The sequence below is a fragment of the Linepithema humile genome, chromosome 6, assembly GCF_040581485.1.
Source record: "Linepithema humile isolate Giens D197 chromosome 6, Lhum_UNIL_v1.0, whole genome shotgun sequence".
In the NCBI taxonomy this organism is placed as follows: Eukaryota; Metazoa; Arthropoda; class Insecta; order Hymenoptera; family Formicidae; genus Linepithema; species Linepithema humile.
Genome location: NC_090133.1, coordinates 8,677,567 through 8,696,107, shown reverse-complemented (window position 1 = coordinate 8,696,107; position 18,541 = coordinate 8,677,567). Strand labels below are relative to the sequence as shown.

The following is an 18,541-nucleotide window of genomic DNA, read 5'->3' as shown; positions in this document are numbered from 1 at the left end:
AATTTTTGTAAGAATATTTTCGGATGCAAAGTGCAAAAAGGTATTTATTTAATATCTAAATTAAAATTGTATACAAAATCGGGTTTTAAGTTTTTAATGAAGTCTACAAGCACTTGCTTATTTTAGGATATTTTAAAACTTTTCTATATATTTTCATACCGTAATTTATATATACATATTTCTCGTGTGCTTAAGGATTAAAAGTCTAATGTTTGAATTACGTGTTTGCAAGTAAATATTTTTACAAGAAATTAGATATATCTTCTTCACTTTCTCATATTACAGCGTAATAGAAGCTATAAATGTCGTAGCGATCGATTTCGGTGATTATAGCTCGCGTTTTCTTCTCTCCATTTGTCCTTTTGTGATATTTGCCTTGGGGAACAGCGCCAGCATCTTCTCGCAGGAAGAAGGGTGACTGTCTCCCTTTCCCGTCGCAAAGGATCGGATTGGCCCTTGCTCCTATTCCTTTCGACAAAGCAAACATATCCGCGTCATTATTGCGTTTCGTATGACTGGATCATTCTTGCGGAAACGAGCTATCTAATTTCGCGTCTTATTGGGCGTCATTTCTCTTTCTTCCGGCGTTTAATTTACATTATTCATCGAAAAAATGTTTATCTAATACTGAAATTCATTAAATATTCACCGAAATGAAAATCTTTTGTCTTAAAAATTCAGAGCTTTTAAACTTGCTAGTTTTTTAGAACCAAAATATGTAATATTAATACGTGAAAGTTATTTATTAATGTTATTTTAATGCTTAGAAAACAGATTTTAAAAATGCTTATAATATTTATGATTTTTTAAAATAATTGTAATAATGCAATCATCGCTTTCTTGATATTTTTGCATCTTATTTTTCACGAGTGGCATTTAACTGTTTCTCGAGAAAGAAAATGTTTTCACGGCTGACATCTCGTTGTTCATCGCGGATGAGCTCTGAATTTTTCTCGACATATGTCACGATACGTATTTACGAATCAACAATCCGTGCGTATTATTACAGGGGACGCGACTGTTAGCCATGTAACTAGTTTAAATTGCCGTAAATTGCATTGCGAGATATAGCAATCTGTGCGCAATAAATTGCGAAATAAAATATGAGCGACAAATGAATTGAGACATTTTTATATATTTATTTATCTAATTTATGATGAGAATATCGAAAAAGCATTTTTTAATCAATGCTGTTGCATTCAATTTTATTTCTCCTTTATTTAATTTTAATCAATTTCGACTTTTTTTTTTTGTTTAATTTTATTGTATTTAGTGTTTAACTATCTATCGCTATTGCTTTATTGAGACGTACGGAATCGGTAGAGAAAGGAAAATTCAGAATAGCGCGAAGGGAGCGGGAAAAAGGGCGTCCTTCCTGACGAGAGCAATTTTCGTAGGGCTGCAAATTGGCAATCGGACGATAAATGATTTAGGTCGCGCTCACGCATGACTGTACTCAATATACGTGCGCGTGTATCTGTCCTGTGACACTTGGTACGTCGGAATAAACCTACCCCAAGGCGAAGTACATATCTCCGCCTCGATCGAGTCATCTTACCGGGAAAATAGATGTTTAATTGAATCGCGAAGTGAGTTGACTCACACACACGTACGCGAAATACACTTGTGCGCACAGACTTGTTCCGTAAGTCACGAGTCATCGCACGAGTGAAGAGAGCCACGAAAAAATAACGAGTGGGCGTTAGACAATAGAGACAGCGAGAGTGGAATTCCTTGTAGATGTTTCAGCCGACGCTCTTTGTCTCTTTATCGATGCGTATTTATAATTCTACAAATTCTGACTGTTCGAAGGATATCAATTGGTGAATTCGTAATTAAATTTCAGTTGCAAGAAAATTTTGTGTCTTATTATTACGGAGATAAAATTTTGAGCGAAAAAGAGCAGCACAAGTCTGAAAGATGTAGCCGACGGAAATATGAACGTGCCTCCGAAATTTTCAAAATTGTCCCTTCCTTTCGTACGGTTTATTGATGCCGCCATATCGGGACAAATATTTCTCTTTCTACTCGAGCGTCGCGCTCCGAACACATAAATACTCGTAATCCGGTCGGCGTGGCAGGATGCAGCAGGATTCTGAAAAAATAATCGAGATAGACACGTATACGCGGCACTAGTGTTAAACAAATACAGCACTGAATCCGGATTATGACGAGAAACGAATTTTGCGGTGCTATCGAGTTTCGCTTTGCCAGGGTATTTTCCACGCTATTTTGCAGCTCGGCTTCCGTCGCCTGCGTTGCCTTTCAAGCGGAACAAATTTCTGTCGCGTTATTAATGCATAAATTTTTAAAATTGTCAATCGAGATTTTGTCAAGAATTCGATAGGCACACTTTTTTCCTTTCTTTTACTTTCGTTATTTCACATCTTATTTTTGAAGTGCGCATGTGTGCGGCTGCATCCTGCCTGAAAAAAATTTCGGTCAACCTTCCGAAGAAGGACGCGCAAAATCAATATTCCCCGCGTGCACTCTTGGACCTTCCGGAGTGTGTCTGTGCCACACTGCGTCCACATCAAATGCTACGCGGAAATGCCACATCACACGAGCACCGATACGTTTCGCGCGAGAACAAACGCGTTGGACCACGTCACAGAAACGCGGACCGGTCGCTGCCAGCGTCGCAACCGCAATTATGAAACCACGTCAATAACAGATCCCTCTCTTTTTCTCTCATTAGTCGCGCTACTCGCTAAAGTGATATCTTTTCATTAATTGTGCATTAATCATGCGCGATTGTAAGTACTTCAAATAATATGCAGTAAAGTAAAATAGAGTGGAATATATAAATCTTTTCAAACAAGTTGCATTGCAAATAATTATTATTTAAATATATACTTCAAATATATACTTATATATACTATACAAATATATACTCAAATATATATTATTTAAATATATACTTCAAATAATATGCAGTAAAGTAAAATAGAGTGGAATATATAAATCTTTTCAAACAAGTTGCATTGCAAATAATTATTATTTAAATATATACTTCAAATATATACTTATATATACTATACAAATATATACTCAAATATATATTATTCAAATATATACTTCAAATAATATGCAGTAAAGTAAAATAGAGTGGAATATATAAATCTTTTCAAACAAGTTGCATTGCAAATAATTATTATTTAAATATATACTTCAAATATATACTTATATATACTATACAAATATATACTCAAATATATATTATTCAAATATATACTTCAAATAATATGCAGTAAAGTAAAATAGAGTGGAATATATAAATCTTTTCAAACAAGTTGCATTGCAAATAATTATTATTCAAATATATACTTCAAATATATACTTATATATACTATACAAATATATACTCAAATATATATTATTCAAATATATACTTCAAATAATATGCAGTAAAGTAAAATAGAGTGGAATATATAAATCTTTTCAAACAAGTTGCATTGCAAATAATTATTATTCAAATATATACTTCAAATATATACTTATATATACTATACAAATATATACTCAAATATATATTATTCAAATATATACTTCAAATAATATGCAGTAAAGTAAAATAGAGTGGAATATATAAATCTTTTCAAACAAGTTGCATTGCAAATAATTATTATTTAAATATATACTTCAAATATATACTTATATATACTATACAAATATATACTCAAATATATATTATTCAAATATATACTTCAAATAATATGCAGTAAAGTAAAATAGAGTGGAATATATAAATCTTTTCAAACAAGTTGCATTGCAAATAATTATTATTCAAATATATACTTCAAATATATACTTATATATACTATACAAATATATACTCAAATATATATTATTCAAATATATATTTCAAATAATATGCAGTAAAGTAAAATAGAGTGGAATATATAAATCTTTTCAAACAAGTTGCATTGCAAATAATTATTATTCAAATATATACTTCAAATATATACTTATATATACTATACAAATATATACTCAAATATATATTATTCAAATATATACTTCAAATAATATGCAGTAAAGTAAAATAGAGTGGAATATATAAATCTTTTCAAACAAGTTGCATTGCAAATAATTATTATTCGAACAAAAGGCGCAATAAAATCAATTCGACACTTTTAATTGAAAATATTTTAGAAGTTTATCAAACTGTGAAGTAACTAACGTTTGAAATTCAGTTCCTAGAAATTGTGTATGGAAAATAATATCTCGATGGAAAAATGGAGTGGCGCTGTTAGAATAAGTACATTTTCGCGAAACGAAAAGCAGATATGACAGGCGCGCGTCGTTGAGATCCGAAGAGAGCCCTCTTGTCTTTCGGCTCCTTGGGGCAAAAGGATGCTGCCTGGGAAGATAGATCTGCTGCCGAATCAGGAGCTTGGCCTCCCCTTAGCAAACGTCGAAGCTCGTTAGAGCGTTTCGCAGAGCGAGTTAGCCGTCTTCTGCGCGCTATACGTGAGCCGAAAGAATTATAGCAATTTCGACGTGACAGAGCCGGAATTTGTAATACGCTTTCTACGAACGGCACGCGTCTGCCGTACAGATTTTCTTCGGGCAGTAAATAAAGATCCTCGATCGAGGCACCGATAGGAGTTCGGAGATAATTATAGGAATAATTGTTGCAAATTCTGTCGGCAGGAATTTGTCTTTGTATTTCTTTGTACTACGAAAATTATCACTATCCTCTTTTTACTTATCAAGCTTTACTCTTCGTGTATAAAAAAAAATATGCTTCGAGCTCTTGATGTACTCAAATTGTTATAAATTGCGCCTTAATTTTCAAGTACTAGCGGTAACGCTGCGGAAATATATACCGCACTCTCGACGGAGTGCATGATGAAAGGCGCATAACTGTCTTGGGAAAGACAAACGATTATCCTCCTTGCACGAGGCAAGCCCACTGGCGAAAGTTTTTCACGCGCGCATCCACGGGTTTCTCGGGGCCTTTAAGGTCTCTCGTGTGGGCCAGTTAGCGTATGCGAGAGAATGCCCACACGAGGCGACGCACAATGGCAGGGTTGGGCCCTGGCTACATCGCGCGACTGACGGCGCAGGTAAATTTAGCTCTCGTTCCCGCGAGTGCGTGTGCACGCGCGCGTACACGCCGTAATGGTGCGTAGGTGAGCCACTCATTCATAAAACATAACCCACGTGGCGCCGGCGGCGGATGAGATGAAAAAAAAAAGCGAGTCGCGAGCATCCCGAAGTGGAAGCTGCGCAAAAATGAACGAGAGAAAAAAGGAAAAAGCAACGCGACGGCCAGACGAAGGAAAAAGGACGAAAACTTGAGCAATTCCATTGCATGGATTTCCGCAGGAAATAATTTGATCACTGTCGTAAATAAGTAATACTTGCAATTAACTATTTTTATCAGATTTTTGTTTCGTTTCGATATTTTCCTAACAACGCAAATAATGGAAAAATAATGATACATCTTTTTTTTTTCTCATCGTTTCTCTTCGCTCATTCATGTCGCTTTATTTCGGGACGTCTGCATGAATTAGCGGCTTAAAGATGTTTGGGCCAGGCCTTAACTTTGCGGAGAAACAAAGGATGCTAATTAGATCTTATCGGAGTGCCGGCGTAATGGTGGACGTAAAAATAACTTTGTTCTCGCGGGAGTTCGGTAGTCATGGCAACAAGGTTTCCTCGAATCTCGAGTGGGTGTGAGAACATAGGACACGCTTGTCGCAGGACACGTACCCTATCCTCCTGAGGGAAGAGGGTGCATGCGTCCTCCGTCTAGTTTCTTGGGGGGGAACGATAACTCGGTTACGACGGTTCTCAACCGCGCACATGAGTGCCTCAGTCGGACTCGATGTACTTCACTGCCGACAATTTTCCGGCAAATTATTACGAGGGCTCTATTAATGTCAGCCTCCATTATTTAAGAAGATGAAAGCTGCCGGAAGTAAATTGGCGGAAAGTAAAATTCTCGAAAATTCCATGATTATCAAATGTTATTGCTAGCTTAAACAATCATTATTCCCGGGCAATCAAGCACGTTGATTGATTGAATCTAAATAATTTTTCAACTTATAATTCTTTTAGGGATTTTTGTGATTTCAAAATTGTGTAATTGCAAAATTCTTTTTTAATTTCCTGCAAATTACTTAAACATTAGCTTAAGTAATTTTATTTAGTTTTATTGAATAATTTGCTTTTTCTTTTTTGATATATTTTTTTATAGAATTCTATTTTATAATATAACTGAATAATGTTACTTGAATTGAATTGAATTAATGTAATTATGCATACATACACGTTTATTATTCATTCGATGCAAATGAGTTGAATCTCGATCTATTGATGACATGCGATCTACACTTGCGCATTTTTCACGACTCTCCGGACGCGGAATCGATCGCGTTGCGCTTTGCCGATCGGAAAATTGGTCTCGGGCGATTTCGCTGCGCGACTAATACACGCAGTGAACACGCGTCTCTCAGCAGAGCAAAAGAGGATGGAAAATGGAGGAGAAAGGAGGGTGTCGCAGCGGCACACAGCTCGTTTGCGATGAACGGCGTGGAAGAGGGACGTATCCGGGCAATGACCGGCGAAAAAGCAAAGGGATCCGCATTAGCGCATCTCCCGCGTGCATACATTGCGCTAGCTGCGCCCTTCTCTCTCGCCGTTCACCAATATTCACTCCTCGATCTCTCAATTTAACCTGAAAAAGAAGTTCGCGTCTAGATAAAAGGATTCATTTATCATCAATTTATTGTCACGAAAATGAAAGTATGAAGGAAAGTTGCGGAGAGAATGTTTGCGAGGGAAAACTTTATTGCAGCTTATAAGAATCCTGCTTCTATCACTTTATTTTACACAATTTTCTCCGACTTTGACGCACTTGCTCCGCCGCATGTATTTACAAGCCTCTGAATTCTGTCCCGAGAGAGAGAGAGAGATCTGGGTTTTGCGCGCAGATATTCTTGATTTCCGCCTCAACGATCTTCTCGTTTGGAGAAACTTTCCGACGTTTCCTTAAAAAGACAGATTAAAAAGATGGAGGAAAAAGCGTAAAATCAAGTTTAAGAGACGTAGGAAACTTGCGAAGGACGCGAGCCCGTCCCAGGACAATACTCGATTTAATATTTCTTCGGTCGAGGAAGTTAAATACTATTGAAGGAAAGGCAGCGAGCGAGACAAAATTCCCAAAAGTTGCAATCAAGCGTCTCTTTCTTCCAAATCTTTCTCCACTTCGCAGTGCTTTGCGATGATTCAAATCAATAATTAAAAGGGATTAAAAATTTAATCAATTACAGCGTTATAGAAATGAAAGTTACGATTCGGCATCAATATCTTAAATGATTGGCGAGGGATGCGTTGCACTTCCGTTCTTTCAGGACACTCTATTAAATTAAGAGGATCATTTCTGACTGGCCGGTTGGATTACGCGCTTAAGACGGTTTCCCGATCCCGGAGTTTCCCTTTCGTTCTCGATTCGACCTCCCCCGCTCCGTCTCGCCGGCTGGCGTGTCTCGATATCGTTCGGGTTAAAGCAAACCTAATTCCGCCGGACCATTCTATAGTACGTCCATCTCCCGCTCGACCGTAATCGCGCGACAAAGCCCGGGCCCTCACCCCTTTCTCTCGCCCTTCCCCCTCCTTTCCGCGCGGGACGTGTTCTGCCCGCAAAATTGTCGCACCGACGAAACCCATCCAGCGCCCCCTCGTCGTCATTGGGGAAAAGTGAAACCCGTCCTCTCCGGCCACTGCGAGTCGGAGTGAATTAATTCTGCAGCCTCTAACCGGCGGGATTTTTGTCGAAAAATCCAGCAAATGAGAAGACATCGATGGGGCGGGAAAATGAAAGCGAAAAGACGGGAAAGCGAGAGAACTGAGGGAATTCTCGACAATAATATATGCTTATATTAGAAATGTCAGATTTATCGGGTCTAATATTTTCCAGGGAAAAAAATTACGTAAAACTAATTGACACACTGATATGTTTACAACGAATTTTATTAACGTAATTATTAACGATGTGAAATCGGCTATTTGATATCGAAGTAAAAGCAAAAGTAACAGTTTATTTAATCGCGGAACAAGAAGGACTTTACGATCCTGCCGCGAGGAGACGGAAAGCGTGAAAAATATTTACCAAAGTCAATCTCTGCTGGTGATTTACCCTTCTTCCCTTTGAAAAAAAACTATGCGACGCTTACCTTTCATCTCCTCCCTTTTCTCCGCTCACGAGATTATCCTCTCGGTTGCATTATCGCGCAGAATGAAAAAAAAAAAAAAAGAGGACGGGCAACCAGGATTACGCGACTAACGAGCCGTCAGACTGCCGTCGACCGTCGGGAGCGAATTAATTATTGTCCTTTAACGGTTTTGTTTCCGGCTCCTGAGTTCCCGGTGTCGCCACCGGGAGGAATCCGCTGCAATATTCAATTTCATGCACCCTCTTTGCGCCAACGTACCCGCCACTATCCACCCCCGCGCCGAGGGACAATTATTGTCCTTTGACTGCCCCCTCGATTTTCGAGATGCGAACCGCCGCGCCGGAAAAACGATCGTCAAACTGTCGGGAATTAATTGCCGAAATTGTGATAGGCACGAATGCTTTTAATGCCCGAATCAAATCCCGACAGATTCTTGACGGATCAACTTGGGCGGACGTGACGTCGTGTGCTTGCATAAATTTTATTTCCGGCGTTTATGATAGTGTGATCGTAAAATTTTTGAAGATGAGAGAGAAAAACGCAATTATTTCGGCAGAAATATAAGTCTTGATCGCAGACAAAATAACAATTCGTAACATAATTTCACAATTTAGGCGTAATACAATTTTTGTCTCACAATCGCACATTGAAGGCTGCAACTGAATAATATCATTTTATTTTCTGATTCGAATTAATCAGCCGCTTTTATCAAGTTAAAATTAAGGTCCTGTGACAAGATTTCACAATTAAAAGTGCGATTGGTGTAAATTTTCGATAATTTCGCGATGGTGCGAAAATTTAAACGGCATTCCGAGAACGCTCGGCGACCACTGTTGTTTTCACGGCGAACGAACGAGCGGCGGCCGCGAGGACGACATGAGCATTCCCGACAGGTGCGCGGATCGATTGCGATTCCGCACGGCTCGCGTACGAGAAGCATCATTAATTGTAATGCCGGCCGTGGTGCTGCCTTTTAACGCGCGGGCCTAGTCGCGCGATAATCGCCGTCAAGTCGAATATCGATCAGCGCGTACGCGGTTCCCACCCGCTCTTATCAATGCCGCGATGCATTGCGATTCCGCGTAAGACTCTCGGTCTAACATCTGGGATAGCGGAGACCAGAATAGGAAATGAGGAAAAGAATTGCGATGCTCGACGCGAATAATTTGCTGCTCAATACTCCACCTTCTTCGTAACTCGCTTTCCTTATCAAATCGAAGTTAATTAAATAATCTTGAGATTAATTACGCTCGATTCTTGAAAGAAATTGTATTAGCTCGTTACTTCGCCGGTCCTTAATGAGCTGTACAAGACGCAATAGGATGTAATAGTCGTTGCGACGACGATCTCTCGGATCGGCCGCTGATGAATTTATGGCCCCCTCGGCTCGATTCCGTTAATTCCTTAATTCAAACGACGACGCCCACGCGAACGACGATTCGCTCGCTCTGCTCATCGCGCTCTATTTCAAGTTAAACACCGCCGCCGCCGCCGCCGCTCTTTCCTCCCTTCGAATCCAGCCGAACCCTCTCTCGTTCTCTATTTCCATCCCCCCTGTGCGCGTTATTTTTGCCCGCGGAGGAAAGATATTGTCTTCCCGGAACATCGTCGAACGTCTAGCGATTTTTATTGGCTCCTCCTTCGTTTTTTCCCGATGCATCGCGCAATTTTCTGCAACGCAATTTTCTTATCTCAAGGTTAGCTTAGTAAAGAAAATTGCCTCGAATTTTAACGCTAGGAGATAATTTTTGTTTTGCGAGTCTCCTTTGTTCCGCTTAAAGTTAAATTAAATGCAAGCGCCAGGGAAGATCAGCGCGTCGGCTCGCTGACTCGTTCAAATGGTTGAAAAATTCCTGGTAAGGCTTCTTAATATCGTTTACAGCGTAACTCCTCGATGCAGTTTGCCGTATCTTAAAATAGCGATCTCGGGATGTGTCACACTTCCTGATCGCGTCATCATCATCCGCGGCCCTCGATTTCTCGGCACTTTCGTACACATAAGCGTTTTTCATCGGAACGCCGACCTAGCATAATCACGGGCTTAATTATTACGCGCGGGAGATTAATATGCCGGACGTTTCGTCCGAGGAATTATTCACTCAGCGCAGACTGTGTAAATATTATTTCTACATCCCGTAATTTACAATGATTTTCTCCGCGAGCTTTCGTTAATTGCGCCTAAAATTGTCATATCGCGTCACTTCCGTCGCAACTTGTTGACATTCTGCGCGATGAGTTTTCGTGCATAAAGAGAGAGAGAGAGAGAGGGGGGGAAGGGCGAGTGGGAGAAGAGAGTAAGGAGAACGAAAGGAGGAGGAAGAGAAAGAGGCGACGCGGAAGACGTAGGAGACGAGGAGAAGGAGAAGAAGGCGCGAAAGAGCGTGCACCTACGAATAGAGAACGCGGTGCGCGTCGTCGCTCGCGTATTCAGTTACGTGCGGCGCGTCGCGGCGTCAGGATGCGTCTTCGTGCTCCGTTTCGCAAAGCGTCGCAGCGCGCGACGCGTCACGTCGCTCGCGGGATATCGTTGCGGAGCGGGGGCGGCTTGAAGCGCGAATCGAACAATTGAATAAACTCCTCTCACCCCCCCTCCTGCGCCCCCCCGACTCTCCCTCCGCTTTCGGCGCTCGAAAGAAGATTGTGAGAACGAAGAGTCGTGCGTGTTCGAACGTGAATTGCATTAGCATTGGCCCAGAGATGCGAATGATCCCTTTCGAGGAGGAATGAGTGACGAGACAATCTGGTGGACGTCTTTATTAATGTTTCGAGAATCCTACCGCGCACTTACTTTCATCCGTGTCTCTATAAAGAAGAAGAACCACCGACATAAAGTATATAAAAGAGATACGAGAGCTTCGATGAAAGCATTTTTCCCCACAGAATTAAGCATTATTAGCGAAAATAATAACGATCTTTTTCGAACCTTGCACGGTATTCCGACATATATAATTTTAATCCCAGGAGAGAAAATATTTTGGAGAGATGTCCGCGTTTAGCTTGTGAATGGAGCTCTTTTCTCGAAAAGATTGTGGATAGAGAGTCGATTGCAATTTCGATCGGAGTGCGAATAGTGCGATTTGCAACGATGCGTTGTCGCGCGGTGATCGGATGCAAAGTGCAATTGTGACGAATTGGGAAATAATCGCGGGTCGCGCTTGAGTGACGTTGGGGCACCGCGACGACCACCGACGGCGTCATGGCGTGCATCCGAGCGCCGAGATCCGTGCGCGGCTCCGTCGACGACATCAAGGCTGATTCCACGCGTAATGTCGTGCAGGTAATTTCTCCCTTCCGCTTTTTCATCTCGCTCTCGAGAGACGCAAAATTCCGCGACCGCTGCATATTTATGAGTTATCTCCGTTCATAAGTATCGGTTTGCTATTACTGTTACGTCTGTACTGTTATATTTCTTTCATACGTACACAAGTAGCAGGATAAAACGAAAACGGACAGACGGGATAAAAATTGAGTTCATACAAAATAAATGACGCCGCATTGAAGAGAATTGAATGAATGGGATAAAGGTTGAATAAATCAGTTGAATGTGTGAAATATATTCCGTAAAAGAGCGTATCACTTAAATATTTCCATAAGAATATCTGGAATATTTTGATCGATATTACGAAAAATTAATATAATGGAAATTTAATTTTCTCCATCTCAAATTTAAGTGTCTCGTGTTTTTAAGAAACATGAATTAGATTATTTTTATGATAATCATTTTTTAATTACTTTAACATCTCGCGCAACATTTATCTTAACAAGTGACTTCGGCGCATGCATTCCGCTCGCGCCACTCAAAGCTTCCTTTATCTCTCTCTCTCTTTGCGTCAAATGCCCCGGGAAAGTCCCGGGATCCCGTGTGGAAAATGGGAAACGATTCGGCGAAACGGCGAAGCCCCGTCGCGGTCGCCGTAATAATGGCGACCCGAAATCATGAAGCGAGCCTTCGCGCGTCCCTTCGCCTCCGCTCGTCTCTTTGCATGCTCAAAAATAGTACGCGATGACTAACTCTCTCCTCTCCTCTACGCGGCTCCTGTCCTTTTTCCCCTCCTTCTCTCTTTCCCGTCTGCACGACGACCACGCTTGTCTCCCCTTGTGCTTTCCGTCGCGCCCGGCACTGCGAGGCGATTGCACGCCTGCCTCTTCGGGGACTCTCGAGGGTCCGCTCGCTCGCACGCTCGCTCGCGCTGAAAAGCCTGGCGCTCCGCCAGCGCGGTAAACGCGTCGGGACAATTCATGCTTCCGCGCGTGATTTATGTCCTCGATGCTCGCTTATAGACGCGGACGAGTAAAAAATTCTCAAAAATAAAATTTTCTCGGGAAAATAGCCGCAATCAAATCAGAAATATTGCTAAATACATGTCATTAAATTTTCTTGGGAAGTAAAAGTTTTCTCGTTGTCACGCATATTTATCGCTTAGATATAAATTGGAAACTGTTGCACACGAATATACACAAGATTTCAGGACAAGCGTAAAGAAACTTTGACAAATTGTTGCCGAGATTATTTCGAAATGAACATGTGTCTAACTCTTAATGAAAACTTTGTGCTCGGCGGAATTATTTTCATCTTTGAAATGCCATGAGAAATTATAAGCTCCAAATTTATGAAGATTTCGCGCTTAGAAATTACATCTCCGTAATAAAATATTTAAGCATTTCTTCATTAAACAGCATTGACGAATGATTGCGGCCGAAAATTGCGAAAAATGTTACAATATCGATGGAATTTTGACGCAGCAATTCAAAACACGCGCCCGGCGCATACATAAAATATCAGAAACAATTCCGATTCGATTGCTAATAAATTTGTCCGAGCAATCATTTTGTCGGCCGTTGAAATATCCGACAAATAGATATGGAATATGCGCGATGACAAAGCAGTCATGCACCTGCGACACAATAAAATATCGGATGAAAGAAAAAGAGAAGAGAGAGAGAGAGAGAGAGAAGACAAACGCGTCGCGGGTCGCGTGTTAATATACGTAAGTGTACGGGCTGCAATCGGCGAGAGATAACACCCGCATGATGTATAGGTCGTCGCGTTTTGATGGAAATGCAAATGGACGCATCGCGCTCATATCGCATTGTTTTGCGCCGAAGGAGAAAACGAAACAGAAAAGGAAAAAAGAGAGAGAGAGAGCTTTGCGGTCAGCTGCAGTTGCATCCAATTTCGCCGAGCGCACACGACGGGGGCACCTGTCGCGTATCACGCGAATATGCATTCTCGCGACAATCGAGAGACCGGCGATGCCATCAACGGCGCACTAATTGAAATTCTGCGCGACGATTGAAGATTCGGCGCGTAATTGGAGACGCGATTTATGACGTAAGCAGTGATGCAACAATCGGGATTTATGTTCTAATTAGAGGCGCGATTGAGATTAACGATGCCGTAATTAAGCTCCGCCGCATAATTGGCGATGTAACGGTGAAAAAGTCAGCGTGTAATAGAATATATGTCGCGTTAATAAAGAGAGGAATGACTTGGCAGCGAGGTATTAGCGCTCTTCAGCGGCAATAATAAGATAAATCAAATCGCGGGAATGCGACAGCGATGTGATAGACTTCCGAAGTGCACTTTGCCCGTAAGTGCTTCTTAATGCATTTCCTCTTAATGCACTCCTCTGCGTTTTCCTTAATCCTCTCGTGCGTTTTAATGCTCGGGGCAGCTATGCTCAAAGTGTATAATTTTCTTTTCTTGTGCACAACTTTTTAAAAATATTTTTCATCGGCATTTTTTTCTTCTTTTATACTCGTCAGATTTTGATTTAAGACATTATTCTTTTGTACACTTCTTTTCTAGATTTAAAATTTTATTTTGCACATTTGTATCAAAATTTTTATCGAGATTCGGAATTACAATTGCGTATTAAATTGTTGTTTCGTGAGAAAGCGGAAAGAAGATGGAAAATTTTCATTATTAAAATATTTGAGATAAAAAAAATCAAACACTTGTCGACAAATTCAGCGCAAAGATAATATTTCTGAAGCATACAGGTGCTAAGAATGAAATTCTGCGCAATTCGGCATGCCACGAAAGTCGAATAAGGAAATATCTTACGGGAGATTCTTCGAGGTGGAGAGATTCCTATCGCGGCAATCAGCATTTTCCACTTCAGCTCTTTCACTACCAGTAACGTGAGGTCAACCGGACAATTTGCACAAGTTTGACTGGAACTCGGCGGCAGGGATATTTGTCGCAAGTTTAATTCAAGTATATTTCGAAAGAAACTGTAGAATAAAATTCAGTTTATCTTTATTCTTCGACTGCGAAAAGAGATGTCGAGTTTGTAAGTTTTATCCGTGAAATTATTTGTGGGCGGGACAAAGTTGTTAAAATTAATTCCAATAAATTTTCAATATAGAGCCGAGCGAAAGGTCATCCTGTAAAATATGCGCTTCCCGGCAATTATTCGTTCGCTTTCGCGAACACAAACATCCATAGAAGTGGAACGAGCAATAAAGAAATAATAATCGGCCGTGTAGCCGTGGTATGAGAAGTAATAATCGATCGATCGACCATTAAAGTCCGCGTCTGTACGATATGTTTGCTCTCTATTCGAGCCATTCGTTATTATTGTCTCCTTCTTTTGTGATTGCTTTTAATTCACCGAGCCACGATCGATCGATCAATGATGAAACGCAGTGCAATTAGGTGCGCGCGTAATTTTTTTCGCAGTGTTCCAACGAATACTTCAAGTAGCATTCAATTTATATATCACGTTCAGTATATATAATATTCAATTAATTTTGTTCTTTATTATTTAAAAGCGTAAAAATCAGGAATAAGAAATAGACGTTTCGAGAAGAGAAAATTTTAGCGTTAAAAAATGTGAGATAAATTTCGAAGTCCAATTTATACACAGAATGTCTAATCGCGTCACTCATTAATAAAGTTGTCTCCCTAAAATTGCTCCGCCGGCGTCTGATGCCCTTTCCGAGCCTCGTCCTTCTCTCCTCAGTCCTCCGTTTGAGAATATTATTGCACAGATTACACGTTCGATACTCGGTTGCGTCCGTAACAAACGGTGAGATTGAAGATTACGGAAAATAACAAGGATATTGAAGAGGATGCACGTTATTCGCTTCCTGCGAATAATAAGGATGCAATAAAGATATCGAGAACAAAGTCGCGCCGATTCCGACTTGAAAGAATGCTGTTAGTGGCGTGCAACAATCTGTGTACCGATACGTAGCGTAAGAAAGAAAGAAAGGGAGGGGAGGGGGAATTCCGCAGACTAAGAGCAACTTTAGAGTAATCATTTGTTTGTTATCTATTACTTGCAATCAGCAGAATCGTGATGATGACGAACTAAGCGACTCTCAATCTGAGTAAATTTTTCTTCATAATTACGACGTCCGTTGGATTATTTTAGTTGATTAAAGGTTTTTATCTTTGTCTGAGAGTATTCTACTCGCTGACGTTGTTGCGTATATATTTTCAAGACTTGTATGTACTTTTAACGTTAATTTGTATCCCAACCGTTGACCGGTCGATCAACCTTTAGAACTTGTGAGCCACTTTCTTTTAGTGTCCATTGCACTCTCCAATATTAGCCATATTACTTGTAAAGAAAACAGGCCAAAGCGCACCGAGCGGATTTCTCGCGGATTTTTCTTCGCGTTAGAGCTGGCGTCTCTGCTGAGCAAGTGGGTTGCTGTAGAAAAAAATCTGTCTGCCGGCAGTCAACAGTTATATTATAATTTTTGCGCGCGTGTCGCGCAAAGTTTTTCTTCTCTTTTTATACCGCGAAGTACTTTATATTCTATACAATGGTACAAATTAAAACTACACGTGTCGCAGTAAGAACACATTTCGCGAAAAACGATAATAAATCAACGAAGATAAATGTACAACTTTTTTTTTAATCACTATACGTTTCTGTATCTATCTATGTATATAATATTCGCTTTAATAATACGAACGATGATTTTGTGATTTCAGATCTACACGGATTGGGCGAATTATTATTTGGAACGTGGGGGGTGCAAGAGAAGAGTGGCCGATCTCCAGGCTGACCTCTCCGACGGTGTTCTCTTGGCTGATCTGGTGGAGGCTGTCAGTAAGTGTCATTGACATTCTTATCTTTCTCTTTAAAAAATGAAACATTTCATTAAAAGAGTTAAAGCTAATTATTTGGACATGTAAACAAGATATATTAAAAAAATTGTTAAAAATATTTGCCCTTGCAAATATTATAATTTAAAATTAATTTTGTCACGGATGTGTGAAACCTCGACATAAAAATTTGATAGTTCTCGATTAGAGTTTTAGCTTTCCTCTCAAGAATTCTAGTTCTCTAATGTTCAAAAAAATTCCAGCAATTAACATTAGCATAGTTGCGTATGAAAAATGGGATGCTACGTAGCGAAATTATTTGGAGAGTCGAATATTTTTGTTTAATTACTGATTTTCTATGTTGTAGCGTTAACTTTACACTCTTTTGTCGCTTAGTTAAATTATTTAAAGTACAAAAATTCAGGACGATTTATATTTAATAAAGTAGTTGGGAGTTTATTATTAAACATTTATGCGCGCAAAGGCGATCAGCGGCACGATGACTGTCGCCAAATAGACCGGCAATTTGTCTAACAGTACTAAATCGTTTATGGCGTTGAACAGTTACCCATAACACATAAATCGACGATAAAGTCATTAGTGCATAGAATACGACAGTCACGTGCCGTACGCGCGTGCCATATGCAATTCGTCGCAGCGGCCGTTGGTCGGCTAAATGAAAGTGGAATACCCTCGAAATTAATCTACGCTCGTCTTTCGTGTTGCAGCCAATCAGAAGGTGATCGACGTAAACCGGAAGCCGAAAAGCGCCCAACAAATGGTGAGTACATTTTGAACTTGTTAGACATCGCATGTTGTCGGACGAAACATGGAGCGATTACTTGAACCTTTAGAGGATCGCAAGGCTTCTTTCGAGCAATCTACATTATGCGCAATTATCAAATATGATAGAAACGATTGGGATTGAAATTTAAAATTGAACTCTAATTATGCGATAAGAATATATTGAATCCATTTCACTACTGCATCACATATGCAAATTAAATCTTCATATTCATACATATATAAAATATGAATCATCAATCATTGCTTCTTCTAGTCGCATGCAAGGGAACGCCGACCGTTCTGTGAAAGATTAAAATTCTAGATTGTAGATAAGAGCTGATCGGGCGCGGCGGAAACTCGGAAGATCGTATTCGTTGCGTGAGACTGTCTCGAGGAAGCAAATTTAAGAACTAGCCGTGCAACCAGCACAATCTTTTAAAAATAGAGAGCTCTGTATAAGCTCGCTACTTAGGATGTGTAGATAAAATCCGTGCAACCGCACGTACGGTGCTCCATAGATCACCGTCCGCATCTCTTTGGAACATTTAGAATAATGCGAGACACAAAACAAACGCGATTAAATCTCGCGGCGCATTCCGACTCCTCGAAAACACTTCTCTACGCCTATTTTCACATTCCTATTATATTTAATTGCTTCTTGCATTACTCCTTTAATTACTCAAAATATTTACGCTTACTACCATTTATTCATTTTATGCTTAATTTATTGTAATTATAAATTCAATTTTTTAGTTACTTTAACACACTTGTTCTACAATATTATATTTTCCTTGCATTCTTCTTTTGTATTAATTTAATTTAATAATTTAATTCTAAAATATGAAACAATCAAAAAAATTTATGCAGTTTTTTGGGTTACTTGATATTTTAGAATTCAGTTATTAAATTAAATTAGCATAAAACAAAAGTGTTTCGATTATCTGATAACATTACAGAATATATATTACATTATCTTTATTTTTTGTCTTCGCTATTTTATTTACAATAATTTTTGAATTATGCAAAATAGATGATACTCTGAAATATCTTAGCGGCACACATTTCTGAATGATAAATTTTCAACGCCATATGTCTCTATTTCGATTCTGATTTATGGGATATAATTCTTCGCTATAACACGCGTAATAGTCGTGTTTTATGATAGCCTCGTAAGATGAATCCGCGCTTGAGTCTGAGAAGAGCGATTATTTGAATCTCAGATTGGTATTTTAACTGGCATTTTACGGAAACGCCGCGGTGAATCTTCGCTTAGGATCGCGTTTCGCGTAACCTTTCGCACACACGCGCGTTTTATACCGCGCGATTAAACGCGCGGATTTCTTCGCGAACTCTAAGTGCATCGCGGTTAATTATAAAACCTGTTGATTGTAACGTCTCGTTATGTTCTCGCTCATAAATCATGTCGATTGCCTGCTGTTTTCTCTGCTAACTTTGACTTTTTTGAGTTTTTTTTTTTTACAAATAATAGTTGAAACCGCTGATT

At 39.8% G+C, this 18,541-nt stretch overlaps 1 protein-coding gene across 4 annotated transcripts in view; it reads left to right on the top strand.

Moving 5' to 3' along the window:
* The window catches only part of sick (sickie), a 311,918-nt gene that overhangs the window by 122,860 nt on the left and 170,517 nt on the right, over nucleotides 1-18,541 (top strand). For 3 of the 4 annotated variants that reach the window (XR_010890838.1, XM_067357560.1, XM_067357558.1), the window contains 2 exons: nucleotides 16,138-16,255; nucleotides 16,980-17,032. Coding sequence is in view for 3 of the 4 variants with exons in the window: in XM_067357560.1 (XP_067213661.1) it covers nucleotides 16,138-16,255; nucleotides 16,980-17,032 (171 nt within the window). In the remaining variant the exon portion in view is untranslated. Of the gene's footprint in view, nucleotides 1-10,819; nucleotides 11,464-16,137; nucleotides 16,256-16,979; nucleotides 17,033-18,541 lie in introns of those variants that run through there. The other variant, XM_067357559.1, reaches the window with a different exon arrangement.